A 16,627-nucleotide genomic window follows, 5' to 3' on the forward strand; every position below is an offset into this window, starting at 1 on the left:
CCAATTATACAGCGGATATTTTTATCCAAAGTTTCTAAAACTCCTTAATGACAAACTGCTGTGAAGGTGCTGGATCTCATTTACATTTTTGACAGAGAATGGAGTTTTGATTGGTGGATGGATTGGGTGATGATCTTTGCCATTGTGTGCCAACAGCCACAGAATAACACTATTACCTTGGCATGTTCATAACAAATGTGGTGCATTAACACAAAGTTAACACAACCAGGAAAAAACTAGCAAACAAAAAGTCAAGTGTCAAGAGACCAACTAAAACAAACACTAATCACAATAAGGGTGACTTAAAATGAAACGAACATCAACATCTAAACCTAGTAAGTGAATTGAGTTTTCTACAGCAATATATTTACTGCATACAGAAATAATATTTTATAAAATAATAAAATGCAATGTTTCTCTATCATTTACATAACAATTAAACAAGTCAATATAATAAACAGCTGTTGATTTAAACATTGTTTGAACATTAAAACATGACATTGTCATAACGTTTAAAATGGTAAAATGTAACATTACTCTAAAGTTCAGACAACAGAAACGTTCCTAGAACTTAAAAAAAACTAGCCGCTTTTAACGTTGACATAATGTTTTTGGGAACATTCGGGAACTTTCAGGGAACGTTCTTAGAACTTTTTATTTCTAGCTGGGGAGTGATCTGGGTCGCCATTAGCAACCAGTATGGCGCACTCTGCTGGACAAACAAGACCTTACATCTTTCAAATGCATTTAATGTGTTCTGTAACAAACATTCATATCGGCGCATATCTGCGGCTTATACGCCGATACAGATATATCTGCGACATGCTCATATCGGCCGATAAAATCGGCAAAACGATAAATCGGTCGGGCTCTACTGCTGACCACCTTCAAAAGTGCATAACTCACATGTAAAATCATTAAATAATTCCATAAATGTTTCTTAGTTTAAAAAAAGCTTTTTATTTTATTAACTTTTTGTTATTGCACTTTAATTGTAAAGATGTTCCTACAATTAAAAATAACTAGTTTGAGATTTATATTCCCTTGTCGTTTTTGAACTATACTAAAATCCTCCACCTCTCCCCGCTGTAAAAAAAAGTAACTTTTACTCTGAGTAAAGTTAAAATGATTTACTTTTTACTTGAGTAGATTTTTAGACCAGTAACTTTACTTTTACTTAAGTAAAATAGTTTAGTACTTTTTCCACCTCTGAACATTAGTAATACTACACACATTATTTAAAAATATACTCAGGTACTTAATTGCTTGTGTATTTACTTATTATTGAATCGATATCGAAGGAAGTAAATCAATATTGAATTGAATCGAACCGAATTGAATCGAAGCCTCAAGAATCGAAATCGAATCGAATTGTGAAATTGCTAACAATACCCAGCCCTACTTTTGAATATAGTTTGAGTGTTTATAGCTGCATTCAGCCCTTTCTGTTTAATTTTAATATGGAATGTGATGTCTTTGTTCATCTGCTCTGATTTCAGTTTGACTCTTTCTGTTCTTCAGGTGTGTCTGGTGATAAAGTGAAGACAGTGATGATGGGAGATTCTGTCGTTATGCACAATAATGTTATCAAGAAACCAGGAGATGAGAAGATTGTGTGGAGGATTCAACACAACAACTCTCCTGTTGCTGAAATAATCAGAAATGGAAAGGAGGCAGATTATAAAATTCATGATGAGAGATTCAGAGACAGACTGCAGGTGGATCAGACTGGAGATCTCATCATCACAAACATCAGACCTGATGATGCTGGATCTTATGAAGTAGATATCACTGTCGGCAGTCACACACATACTATACACAGATCATTCAATGTCAATGTCAAAGGTGAGTAGATCACATTTATATAATAAAGATCATTTTAATAATGCTTAATCTCATTTTAGATGAAACATTGCAATTAAAAAAAGATTGTGTGTTTTATTATTACAGGAGATCAGTCTTCAGGTGCTGCAGCAGGAATATCTGTTATCAGCCTGCTTGTTGCTGCTGCTGCTGCTGCTGTTGCTGCTGTGATTTACTATCGTCAAACAAAACTATTTGGTAAGAATCATCTACAGCTAATACAACAATAGGAATGTCATTTATTTTTATATTTATTCTGCTATAATAGACATTCAACATAAAGGGGTAAAATGTTGTTCATGTTCAGGTTTTAAACTTAAAGCACTATTTGGACAGGATTAGTTTAAATAAGCTACTGAGAAATGTATTTAAAATGTAACAACGTATTTAAAATGTAACAACATATTTAAGACTCCAGACAAGTAATATGTGCTACAAACTTCAAACTAAACTAATGCTTGAGAAAGAAAGTGCAGTGCATGGTCTTGACTTTTAAAATATGAAGCCAGTTTATTATCACCATAGAAACTGGAGGCACGTTTGTGACTGCACATGCGCATTAACGCGTTAGTGCTGACTAACTTGGCCGTGCCCCCCAGATGACACAACGTGCCCCCGTAATTTTATGGTCAAACTTATAATTGAAGGTAAAAAAATTATGTGAACTTACTCGCATTCATAATGCATGAACGCTCTCGCTCTCTCTTGGTTAACCCTAAAACACTCCTCATTTTCTGTTTACACTTCTGGCCCTTGGGGTGTAAATGACCCCAAAATTGAAGAAAAATATACATTTTCAATAATACAAATAATATATAATTTTTGTGTTTACTTCTCATCTATACAATAAAGCTGTGTTTTGAGTGATTTGAAGTACTTTTGTATCTGTTTACCACCAAATTGGCTTGCACTAAAATCTTGTCTGAAAAAGATTTTTTTTTTTGAAAATTCACATAAATTATGATCTAAATTTGACTTAAATCGTTTTTAAATATTGATATAGGTGTTGAATTCAGCCATCTGTTTTGTAATATACTGTGATATTTTAAAGAAGAAAGTAGACAGACACGCTTGTTGCAATATTACTTAGTTCTTTATTGATAACTTCTGGGAGTGGCTAAACAAATGGGAGTGGCTAAACGTGCCAATCACTCAGCACATCTATTAAACTCCTTCCCGTTTAGACTTAAACATCTTCTTTTTAGAAATAAACAATTTAACACACCTCACAACAGTGCAAAACAATACCACCACTGTTACAATTAGCCTTGTTTAGGTAACATTTACTTAACTTTTTGGTTTGTTTTCCTTAGGCATAAAACACTGGCATTCGAACACATATATTACCATAACTTATAAGTCTAGCTTCTTTGGAGTCGTATGAACTGTTTTACGGTACGGAAATCTGTACCTTTTGCCTATTCTTTCTATTTAGGGTAGGCAAGGACAGTCAAATCTAACAATTGCTTCCCTAAGTATACCTATCCCACATTACCTTGAATAAGGTAGAATTCGACAGATTAGATTATACTCACATAATTGTCAGAAGACTTCCCCGTGGTTGATTATTTGAGCTAAGTTCACGCAAGCACGCTTCTTCTTGTCTTTTAAAAAATTTATTAATACAATTTAGCTAGTTGCGATTACAAGTTTTGCCGAATTAAAAAGATAAAGAAAAGAAATAAAAATACCAAGTTAACTAAAAGTAATAAGACAAAAAATACAAAGTCTAAAAAGTATTAAGTCTAGAGCACACAAGATATCAGGCTGTCAGACAAGTTTATATACCTTGGTAGTACACTGTCTCGTGCTGTGCACATAGATGATGAAGTTAGCATCAGGACTGTCAAGGCCAGCGCTGCCTTTGGACGTCTACGTGACTCGGTATGGGAAAGGACTGGCATCAAGCAGGAGACAAAACTCAAGGTCTATCGGGCTGTTGTCTTACCAACTCTCCTGTATGGGTGTGAAACTTGGACAGTCTACCAGCGTCATGCCAAAAAACTGAGCCAATTCCACTTGAGCTGTCTGAGGAAACTGCTGAGGATCAAGTGGCAGGATAATATCCCTGACACGGAAGTCCTCAGCAAGGCAAATATCCCCAGCATTTACACCATGCTTGCGAAGGAACAACTTAGATGGACTGGCCACGTCACCAGAATGCCCTACGTGAGACTTCCAAAACAAGTCTTCTTTGGCGAGTTGAAAAATGGCAAGCGAGCACAAGGTGGACCTAAAAAGCGCTACAAGGACACCCTTAAAGCTTCCATGAAGAGCTTTGGACTAGACCTGAAAAGCTGGGAATCCCTAGCACAGGATCGACCTGCCTGGAGAAGAAAAGTCCAGGACGGTGCAGTTCTCTGTGAGAGTAGGAGAAGCTCCTGTGCTATCTTGAAGAGGCAGCAGCGCAAATCTACCAAGAAAGTATGTATGGCTGCACCACAAAGCTCAACATCCTCCCTGACCTGTCCAGTGTGCCAGAGGGAATTCCAGGCCCGAATTGGCCTCTTCAGCCATCTGCGCACTCATCAAAACCTAACATGACAAATGTGCCATGGTCATCATCAACTTTGATGGACGAACAAGAAATACAAAACCATATATGTGTCAGTTTGTTAAACATGCAATTTAAGAGCTGTCATGCATATACTCCTGTCTCAATGATTATTATACTTTACATCAAAGCAACCCTAGGCGTATTAAGTAACATAAAGAGTTTAACATAGTAAAAGGAGTATAAAATAACAAACCACAGGTTTATATTGCTCAGAAGAAATACATATAAAATTAGGTGTATTATTTGGCTTATAAAGGTTGGATAATTTGCATCTTACACAACAGAACCCTCTGTGGATATCTACGAACTGCCTTAGCAGAGGGTGTTTCACTCACTGGTTCGTGTGTAATCAAAGGCTCTGGGTTTTCAGATATCTCAGGCTCATTGATTTGCATAGAACTGTCTCTGACTATAGGAAAGTTCAAAACTCCCCTACTGTCATCATTGGATTTGGGTTCTCTGACTTCTTATTATTTGTTATATGTATAAGGCAAAGCAAGAGATGTTGACATCAGATGCTGCTGTATGTCTTCTTGGAATGTGATGATGTGTGAAAAAGAATATCCCTATGGGACAATAAAGATTCTATTCACATTTTATTCACATTTCACTCATGCATAGGAAATCCTTCTGCAAAGTTTCTTGGCAACATATGGTCCACATGCACAGTACGCCTTCTCTGACCCTCCTGAACACAATAACCCACAGGGCCCTTCTGCTAAATCACTGTTGCACTGTTCCATTTTTCCTGTCCTCCTCTGAAATTTCGGACTCGTACCGGTTCTTCCTCCACAAAAGATCTTAAAACCTATTTTCCTCGGTCATGCTGTCTCTTTTGTTCCCACTGTTTTTCTTGAACATGCTTAGCAAGATCAGGCTTCAACAGTGAAAACCGTGTTCGGATGTGGCGCTTAAGGAACAGCTCCACTGGTGTTTTTCCTGTGACTGTGTGAGGTGTACTTCAGTACATTATCAAGAAATGTGCCAATTTGTGCTTTAGTGAAAGTACCTGTTTACTCTGATTTCCACACACACTTTTTTGCTGGATCGGATATCGGACTAACAGGACCGATCCAATTCCGATACTGCACGTTACCCATGGTTGTCACTGACAAGCGATTAAAACGACAAAGTATTATAAAAGCACCATAAACGTTTTTATGCACTATAATCAAAGTCATCTTACACTCAATAGCTTCATGTGAAGGAACAAACGCACATTTAAAGATATTAATGTTCACAGAAACACTGTAACTTACTTGCAAACTGAGTTAATCCACTGATGAGAAGCAGACGGATGAAAACGCGTCATTCAACACTTTATTAAAGATCTGATTTTATAAAGTCTCAGTAAGCTGTTGGATGGATGCAATTCACTGTGCTGAGTTAATTCACAGGTGAAGCGGACGGATGAAACGCGTCATTCAACACACGAACACTCAATAACTGTAGGCTTTATTAAAGATCTTATTTTATAAAGTCTCAGTAAGCTGTTGGATGGATGCAATTCAGTATGTGCTGAGCACACGATGCATCTAATCTCTTTGTGTTTTAATAGTTATGAACGTAACTTTCCATTGCGGAGCGAGGATTCCCATGTGAGGATGCTTCTAGAGCATCAATGCTGCACCCAGGTAGCACAGTATTGCGCACTCAATATGGTCCGGTTAAGTGCATAATTCCCTAAATAACCATCTGCACACTAAAGCTTTTTTACTGTGACTTTTTGCCCAATTAAGGAAAATATATTTAGCATACTTATTTGATCAAACGTGATTTAGCAGAAAGCACTATACACATTTATATAGTGTGTGTCTGTGTGTAATTTAAATTGCTCAAGAAAAATACAGTAGTATCTGATCGGCAGGTATTGGAATCGGCCGATACTCGGAATTTGGGTGTCGGAATCAGATCGGAGATGGAAAAAGTGGTATCGGTGCATCCCTAATTTGAACAGACCTTTCCACAGCACCGTTTGAGGCTGGATAATAGGCAGGCACTCTGGTATGCTTTATACCATTTCTCTGTAGGAACTCAGTGAACTCCAAAGAAATGAGCTGTGGTCCATTATCGGACACCACCTCCTCAGGTGACCCGTAAGCAGGAAGAACCCTCGGAGTGCATCAATGGTAAGTGAAGAGGTGATTGATGACATTGAAACCACCTCTAACCATTTAGAATGGCTGTCAATCACAAATAAGAAAAACTGCTTATCTTTCTCTGCTAAATCAATATAGATCCTTTGCCATGGGCGTTCCGGCCATCGCGATGGATAAAGAGGAGCCACAGCAGGTGATTTCTGAACTGCCAGACAGCAACCACAGCTCAGCACCTTCTCTTCAATACAGCTATCTAAACCTGGCCATCACAGGAAGCTACGAGCCAGGGCTTTCATACGACAGATTCCAGGGTGCTCATTATGAAGTTCGTCCAATAATCTGTATTTGGGTGGAATTACGACACGCATTCCCCACAGGACACAGCACTGTTCTTCTGACAGTTCATGCCTGCATATGAAGTATGGTTTCAAACACTCCTCTGACACATAGTTGGGCCGTCCATTTACTGTATAGTTCCACACTTTACACAATGTTGGATCTTTTCCAGTTGCTTGTGCTGTCTCATGTGCAGACACGGGGAGCTCATCTAACTGGGAAAAGTAGAAAACATTTCCTTCCTTTCCTATACAGTCTTTGCCTTCGGTTGGTTGTCTGGACATTGCATCTGCATTCATATGGTTAGCCGACTTGCGGTACTCAATGTCATAATTATAAGCCATTAGCACCAAAGCCCAACGCTGCATTTGAAGGGCTGCCAGAGTTGGTTTTGCTGCCTTTGGACCCAGTATTGCCAGTAGAGGCTTGTGGTCAGTTATGAGAGTGAACTTACGCCCATAGATATACTTATGAAACTTCTTTACTCCATATATGATCGACAGGGTTTCCCGTTCTATCTGAGCATATTTTTTTGTCTCTGTCAATGTCCGGGATGCAAAAGCTATTGGGCACTCTTCTCCATTTTCCATAATGTGGGAAATTACAGCACCGACCCCGTAAGGTGATGCATCACATGCTAGCTTCAAAGGTTGGCTGCCATCATAATGCACCAGTACTGTACTACTGAGCAAAAGCTGTTTAGCTTCCTCAAAAGACTTCTCACAAGCAGCTGTCCATTTCCAAGGTTGATTTTGCTTCAACAGACTGTGCAAAGGTTGTAGTCGACTGGATAGATTTTGCAAAAATCGACCATAGTAATTTAATAAGCCCAAAAAAGAACGAAGCTCCATCATATTATTTGGTTTTGGGGCATTAATAATTGCTGCCACTTTTTCCTCAGTTAGATGCAGACCCTCTTTGTCAATGCGGTGCCCCAAATATTCAACGCTGCTTTGCATGAACCGACACTTTGAAAGTTTCCATATCTCTCCAGTCTAGAAAGAACTTCGTCCAATCTTTTTATATGCTTGTCTTTTGTGCTGGCAGTGATAATGTCATCAAGGAAACAGTTGACCTGATCTAGCCTTTGTAGAATTTGGTCCATGACAGCCTAAAAGATTGAAGAAGCACTGGCTACTACGTAACTGAGACGATGATATCTGTACAGGCCTCAATGTGTATTAATGGTCAGGTATTTTTCTGAGTGTGGGTCTAATTTCAATTGCTGGTATGCATGCGCTAAGTCCAGTTTACTAAACAACGTTCCACCTGCCAGCTTAGTGAACAAATCCTCTGTGTTCGGTAGTGGATATGTTTCCTCTTCTACGTTCTGGTTTATTGTGGCTTTATAGTCACCACAGATGCGGATGGACTTATCACTCTTAGGCACGACCACAATAGGCGCTCCCCACTCACTTCTTTCTTGGATATTATACCGGCTTTTTCCAGTCTTTTAAGTTCCTCTTCCACTGCTTCTCGTTACGCATAAGGGACCGGTCTGGCTTTCCAAAAAATTGGAGTTGCATCAGGACGGACTCGAATGGGTAGCTTTAAAATCCTTAATTGCACTTGGCTTATCAGAAAACACCTCTGAGTGTCGTCTCAGCACTGCTTTTACTTCTGGATCAGAGATCGCTTCAGTTTTCTCCACCATGAAAATGCTTTGCCAATCTAACTGAATCTTCTCCAGCCAATTTTGGCCCAGCAGGGCTGGTCTTTCTCCCTTGACAATAACCAATGGCAGAGTCTCGTTTTGGCTTCCATATTGCACTGGTACCTTTATGGATCCCAGTAATGGAATTTTCTCACCTGAATATGTAGTTAGCTGTATGCTTGTTTTGTTTATGGGTATGTACGACAGGGATTCTTTGTATGCCAGTTCTGATATCAGCAACACTGCTGCTCCTCTGTCCAGCTGCATATCCATGCCCTTTCCATCCAATTTCACATTCACCACAATTCCCTTCTGTCCAATAAAGGTTGTGTAGGCTGTATATACTCCATATAACTCCAATTCATCATCCTTGATTACCACTTTCTGCTTCCACATATTGTGTCTGTCCAGCTGATCTCTTATTTCTACAGGCTCTTGCAATGTGTCCTATTTTGTTACACACGTGACATTTTTCATTCTTAAACCTGCAGTCTCGAGCTGAATGCTTTCCAGCACATCTGTAACATTTATAACTTTCTTATTTTCTTTGCTCTTTCTTTTGGTATTTTCCTTTGTCTGAATCATCTCTTCCCTTAAACTTTTTTTTTTCTCTTCTATGAAAAAGTTTTGCTTCATTCACTGCATTCACTGACTGTAATTCCTTGGTCTTACTCGCGATTTCCAGTGTGTTCTTTGTAAGGGTGTCACGATTTTGATTTTAAATTGAAATCGATCGAAATAAAGTCACAACCATATATTTCCAAAAAGCGCAATTGTCGTCTTTTAGGAACAATTTAAACTTTTTTTAGATAGCGCAAATGCTTCAGGAGTTACAGTTAAATGAATAGCGGTAGAATCAGAGCCCTTTAGGCAGGGCTCGAGAGTGCGACCAATTCTCAATGGTGCGACTTAAAAAAATATCAGGTCGCACTGGTGCGACCAGGAGTTCGAGGGAAAAAGCCATGGTCCAGACGTGTGCGTACATTGAGAGAGAGAGAGAGAGAGAGAGAGAGAGAGAGAGAGACGTGAGTAGCCTTGGTCCGTCAGATAAACAGTGTGGATGTAGCCGTGGATGATAAGAGAAGAGGAAAAGAACGATTGATAACTTTTTCGTTAAAGGGAAACTTCACCCATTTGCATTAAGCTTTGTACCATTAGAACCCCAGTCATGTTTTTGAATGGTCGTGCATCATTCCCTCAGTTTCCCCTGAGAGGGGAGAAATACTGATTTCAGTGAGGCACTTCCTTCTTTCAATGATGCAAAAATCGTAATTTTGCGTCATTGAAAGAAGGAAATCCTGTATTTCTATTGAGTGTGAAAGACTACAGACACTCATTCCTCATTTTTCCAAGGTGGGGCTATGGGTGGGACCCACTCACGCTTCAGACCAATTACAGATCAGTGTGTGGGACTTACGAAAATATACGAACACAGACGGAAAAAAACGATCAGCCGCCATCTTTATGCTAAGCTAAGCTAAATAGAAGTTGTGGAGCGAGACAGAATTCATGTTACAATAACAGTGGAAGTTAATCAATATTACATGGAAGAAGGTGATTTTACAAGCGTGATGCTCTAATCCGCTGTTCATTGCACCTTTATGAGCCACAATACTGCAAAGAGCTGAGGCAGATGGAGGAACAGAAGCCCAAGGAGTAGCCCGGAGCCTGGGCTTCGGCTGAGTAGAGGAGCCCGTGGAAGACGCAGCAACCATCGGCCTCTGCTGCGTAGAGAAGCTTGGACAGACTACCGCCTGTATTCTCGCTGTGTGCTTGCTTTATTACATTTCTGCATCAGATAAGGATATGGATGTTTGTTTGGTGAAGGTTTCTAGGCAAGAGAGGAACTTTGTGCGCGTTTGGACATGTTTATTTCACGGACGTGTTTCGGTTTACGAGCAGACGCGCTGCGGAGTATATGAGCTTGGACGGACTCGCGCTGTTTGCTTTCGGTTAAACATTTCTGGATCAGATAAGGATATGAACGTTTGTTTTGTAAATGTTTCTGGTCACGTGCTTATTTCAAAGACGTGTTTCGGTTTATGAGCACAAGCTCCAAGAGCTGAGGCAGCGCGTCTGTGGAGATATTATGCAGGGGACGCGTTTGTGTGGAGGATGCAGGGATAAACGGACGTCTGACTAAAGTGAGTGTTTCTATTTTCTTTGTTATACTAACGTGGCATTTATGTACACAATAGCATATCTGAGCGGTGTTTTATATGTCTATATTGTGAGAGCAGTGAGGCCAATAATAACACAAATGTAATTACAGTAAACAAGAGACAAAAAGAAAATTGGTAAAACTAAATAAACATTTAAAATGCATACCCTTTTTTTAAGTACTTGGAAAGACATTTGTACTGCGGATCTGAAACCGCACGTTACTGTTTGAATAAGACTTTGCTACACACCAGGCCAGAGTGTTATTGTGGGTACCACAATGTAACATCACGTTTAAAAGTAAATCATGATTGGTGTCTGTCAGACACGGTGGTGGTGGCTATTTTCTTTGTTTTACTAACGTGGCATTTATGTAAACAATAGCATGTTTGAGCCGTGTTCCGATTAATGGGAGTGGCTTACAGAGCTGTGCATTGTGGTGCATAGTGGCAGTTGTAGTTTTTCATACAAATGTGCTCTAAAGTCACATTTTGTCTTTTCTCTGTCAAATAGGCACAAAATTCTACATTTGTTACATTTTGACTACAAATATGACTCACTTTCCATAAAGATTAATGTTCCTATCGGTGAAATGGCCCTTAAAGAATGTTAAATTAATGCCTGATCCGTCCGCAGATCATAACCAATGTTCTGAAATCAACCTCCCGTCACATCAGCCCTGGTCCGAACCCGAAGACGGAATTAGGTAATGAGCCTCTTACAATCGAGTCAGAGCATAATTCTTTTGAAGAAAATAATTTGAACTTAACTCCGAAAAGCAATGTCGCGTGCGCCCAATTTATAGAAAAAAGCCAGGAGTCAGGACCGCTGTTTTCGTCATAATCTTACTTCCAAATCTAATCCTATAAACTTTTCGGTGTTTGCTGTATCGCTATTACCATCCCCGCCAAACTGTCTTAAATAGAGAAACAAGTTAATTCCTTGATTTGCGTTGTTGATTCATTTATAAATAATTCCCCCCAAGGGTTTAGTTTATGTGCAAAAGCATTAAAATGAATAGAACATGATGATTACGTCTTTCTTTGGTGAAAAAATAATAAAATAAATAAGCCTACATGAAATGTGTTTAACTTAAATATTAGCAAATTAACAAAACAAATTCAAAAGTAGCCTATAGCCTATATGAGTTTATTTTTTGTGTGACGCGCTTCAAATCCAATGCAGCACAAAAAACTTTTTTTACCTATTTAAAAAAGCACAATGTTTTGTTATTATTGTGAGTGTAACTTTACATAAATAAATTTACACCATTACAGTTTTGAATGTTGTTTTACTTTTATTTGTATGACCATAATTTAAGGTAATTTAAGGTAATGCAAGATGCAAGCTCATCACGTGTATCATGCCATCACCGGCGCGGGTTTGCCCAGGGCAGCGAGAAAGAGACATTAAACTTTAAACATTTAACATTCTACTTGAGTTTTTGTGGAATCACTGCAATCATATCATCAATTTAAAAGGTAATTATAAATATAAGCGCAGCGCTTATGAGTGTTCAAACACTGCTGTCCGCTCAGCTGTCAATCTGCCGACCCTCACAAAGTTTCACATTAAATGTTAATATATTTGTCCAGTCATGGTCCTGTGCTTATTTCTGTCAATGTTCTGCATGAAGATCTTTAAAGGTTTCTACTTACATCACGATTTGCGGTGCGGCCGGTCGCAGTCTTTATGTAAAACGGGCGGGTCTGAAATAAATTGATGTTGATGTCGGGTCAAGTGTTATATTAATCGCGCGGATGCGGGTTATCAAACAGGACTGTGCATGACTCGTATAAGGAAAATGGAATGACAACATGAAAATTATAAAATAGCCTACATGTTTATATTCTGTATTAAACCAGCATGGGCGCTAAACTTGCGGTGTTAAACGGACAGTTCACTCAAAAATGAAAATTCTGTCATCAATAACTCTCCCTCATTTTGTTACAAACCTGCATAAATTTCTTTGTTCTGATGAACACGAAGCAATATATTTTGAGGAATGTTAATAACCAAACCAAGCATGAGCCCCATTCACTTCTATAGTAGGAAAAAATAATACTTTTGAAGTGAATGGGGCTCATGAATAGTTTGGTTACAAACATTCCTCAAAATATTTCCATTCATGTTCACCAGAACAAAGACATTTATACAGGTTTGTAATAACATGAGAGTGAGTAAATTATGACAGAATTTTCATTTTGAGGTGAACTATAAATCCGATGCGGTCAAAAATTAGGGTGCACCTAACTTTTGTGCTGGTGCACCTTAGAAAAAATGTTAGGCGCACCAGTGCAACCAGTGCAAAAAGTTAGTCTAAAGCCCTGCCTTTAGGCCTTTTCTCAATCCGAAGGCTGTAGTTTCCTGAGGTCGCCTAGGCAGGCTGCTGCATACGTCATCAAGCCTGGTTTATTTAAGTTACCTGAGCATTACATTTGCAAGTCATAAGCATATTACAACAATTTACGATTAACTAAGAAAAAAAAATCTATATTTTGAAGTTAATTTCAAAGTTAATATTCTAAAATAAGACCTCCCGATCTTAATGGATAACGTTAGCAACACATAACAAACCACGCATAGCCTTTTAATAGTAATTTTTTTTAATGCAGATTCATCCGCTATCGTGTAATTAGAGAGGCTATTAAACATAATGGCGGTATATAGTGTATATTTATGCATAAAGTGTTGGCTATGAGTGGAGTGTTTTTGGCTCTGTGATTCTGCCGGTTTATTCAATTAAAAAAATGCAATAAATTAATTTATTAACTAAATAAAATTAATATAAAATTAATATTATATTAATAAAATGCATATATTAATGCTTTTAGGGATTAATAATAATTGAAAGTGATCTTTTGTTCTTTGTATATTAATAAATCAAACAGGCACAAGATATATACACAACACACAGTGAGATGTACATTATAAACATGCATAAACATTATGTGGTGGTTTCCCGGACAGGGATTAGCTAGGACTAAGCCTTAGTTCAATTATGAAATATAACTAGTTATAACAAATATCCCTTACTAAAAACATTACTTGTGTGCATTTTGATGTATTTTAAGATATATCTGCCAGTGCAAGTTGTTTTCAGTTTGGACAGCTCTTAGAACTAGTCTAATCCCTGTCTGGGAAACCGCCCCTATAAGCTTACAAACTACACAGTGTGATGCACTTAAAGCTTTAAACTTGTTGGAGGCTGTGTAAAACTGGGCACTAACCAGCAGCTGACCATACTAACTGATCTCATATTAGTGGATTTTATTTGTCAAAAAAAATTGTTAGAATTTTATAAATTACGACATCACATATTAGTGTGATATATAAATATTGTAAATCAATGCATTTCTTGACAATTAAGACAAATCAAAGCTCTTTGCCCTTTAACTCAGTGTATTTCAATGGCTCACCATTACACAGGAAAATCCCCAGTGTTAAATTAACTCTATCAGTGTTAAATCAACACTATTTGGTGTTTATATAATCCACACCAAGATCGGTGTTAAAAAAGACTGGTGTTAAAAATATAACTCTGAATCAGTGTTAAAGTTAATGAGATAATGAAGTGATGATTAAGACATTAATGGTGAACACCTGCTGGTCATTCAAATTAATTACATTTTGGACATTTTCCTGTCTCTAAATTTTTATTTTGATGACTCGTTTTCTGGAGAAAATACCAAAATAATAAAAAAAGACAAATTATTAAATGCAATAAATGAATACTGTTGGGTGTATGCCTCCAAAAGCTTTCACGTTTGCCTCTCTATCAGCATCTCTGTTTGAAAATAAAAAGACAACTTGCTGAGTTATTTTCTAATTGGATAAGTTTAACTTCTAAACAACTGTCAGAACAAAATACAAGTGCTCAACTATTCAAGCATCCACACGCGTGATTTAGTAGACAAATCTTCTTTCTGACGTGATGTCTCACAAGTCAAATAGACATTTATCACAAAATGTGTCACATTAAATCTTAAGTTTGTGTTTGTAATGAGTTCATTTAAAGTCACCATTACTGTGATTAGTGTTTCCTTTAGTTAGCATTTGTCCCTTGACCTTTACTGATCAAACTCTCCTCTTTTAGCAATAGCAACAATGTTTAGTAAAACCACTTGTTCATTGCTTCATGTAGAGGGAAGCCCTTCCAGACATTCTCAGATTGTTTAATTTTATTATATTCTACTCTACAGATCATTGAAACATTTGATCACAAATTAATTATAAAGAAACAGGCATATAAAAAAGCTCTATGCAAATGACATTGTATTGAATGAGACTGCCGTAATGCTTTAGTGTTTTTTTTTTGTTGTTGTTGTTTTTTGCTTAAGAGAGACTTCATGATTTCTGATACAAATCTCAATAATGGTGACAGTTAATGGTAAGAAAGTTGCTAATTTTTTGTCATGTTGCAATGCATGATGGGATTTATGAATGAGTTTTCTACAATCCTGGTACCCAGCATGCATTGCGGCATGAAGCTTTGTTGTTGATTGTCACCATGATTGTGTTTTATAGGCTGATTGTTGATGTCTCAGTGTGTCTGACTGACACCACAGATTAGATTTGGGTAAAAAATATTTAACTCTTCAGGGTATGTGGACTTTTACAGCACTGTTGGATTTCATGAGAGCCTCACAGGGTTGGCAGAACATAAATTAAACACTTATATTTAGTGATTACTTTTTTATGATATCATTGAATCCCAAGACTTATACTTTCATACTAATTAGCATAGTATGAGTTATAGACTTCATTTATCTCATCTTCCTCTGCTTTAACAGATGGGTTTTATAAACACACTGCCACAATGAGCAGAAGAAAACTAACACTACACTTCAAGACCCAAGTACCCAACTAAAGGAAACACTAATCGGAGCAATGGTGACTAACTTTATTAACCAGATTTTCAGCAGTTCTTTAGAAGTTCAACCTATCATCCATGTAACTCTGGAAGCAAGTTGTAATTTTGGTTTTCAAACAGAGATGATGATAGTGTTCATTTAACTATGGTGATTTCATCTATTGCATTTAATAATTTGGCTTTCTTCCTCATTTTGGTATTACTTTCTCCAGAGGAGGAGTCAACAAGGTGGAAATTTTAGGACGGGAACAATTCCAAAGTTGAGTTGATTTGACACGGACTGACCAGCAGGTGTTCACTATTGATGACTCGATCGCTTCATTGTCTTATTGGCTTTGATACTGATTTAGTGTTTTTTGGCGCCAATCTTGGTGTGGATTATATAAACACCGAGCAGTGTTAATTTAACACTGGGAATTTTACTGTGTAGCTTCCAGGAACTAACTGAAGTCTCCATGAATCACGTGAAGGCCGAGCTTTTTGGACTTTCATTGTCAGAAGTCTCTTTCTAAAGGGCTATGGGTAGAAATTGTCGGCGCCAAATCATTGGAATGCCTCTAGTAATTGTAGTAAAAAGTCGTGTTGGTCTTAAATTTTACTTATAAATGGTCTTAAAAGGACTTAAAAAGGTCTTAAATTTAACTTGCTGAAACCTGCAAGAACCCTGTTAATTTGTTGATTAATGAACTGCTAACTGTTTCCCCACCAATGAAGTAGATGTGATTCAATGCGTGTGTACTTTTATTTGAAATAATACTACATATCAGTGTATGCCGTTTGGTTATGGTCCTCGAAGCTCACAGTCAGTGGCTTTTATTTGCCCTGGCTGGCCTGTTTACACAACCCTCACTCGCACGGGCTCAGTCCGCTCCGCATCAGCCCAGCAGACCTGCCAACCTTTACGCATTTTGCGTAACAGATACGCATTTAGACACCAAACTACGCTGCTACGATTTGTCACTTCAAAATACGCGAAAAGCCCTTGATGGCTTTGAGTTCAACTGTCTGTGCATTTACGCACTAGTCAACTTGTCTCTGAGTGTTACCGCATTGGGCAGCAACCTGTTGGGAAAAGACGACGTCGC

At 38.0% G+C, this 16,627-nt stretch overlaps 1 protein-coding gene across 1 annotated transcript in view; it reads left to right on the forward strand.

Moving 5' to 3' along the window:
* The first annotated feature begins 1,528 nt into the window (after positions 1–1,528).
* LOC141359486 (uncharacterized) overlaps positions 1,529–16,627 on the forward strand; it is a 56,006-nt gene continuing 40,907 nt past the window's right edge. The window contains exons 1-2 of the mRNA XM_073862033.1: positions 1,529–1,845; positions 1,951–2,061. Coding sequence (XP_073718134.1) covers positions 1,551–1,845; positions 1,951–2,061 — 406 coding nt within the window. The 5' untranslated portion in view covers positions 1,529–1,550. The remainder of the gene's footprint in view (positions 1,846–1,950; positions 2,062–16,627) is intronic.

The sequence above is a fragment of the Misgurnus anguillicaudatus genome, chromosome 23, assembly GCF_027580225.2.
Source record: "Misgurnus anguillicaudatus chromosome 23, ASM2758022v2, whole genome shotgun sequence".
NCBI classification, from domain to species: domain Eukaryota; kingdom Metazoa; phylum Chordata; class Actinopteri; order Cypriniformes; family Cobitidae; genus Misgurnus; species Misgurnus anguillicaudatus.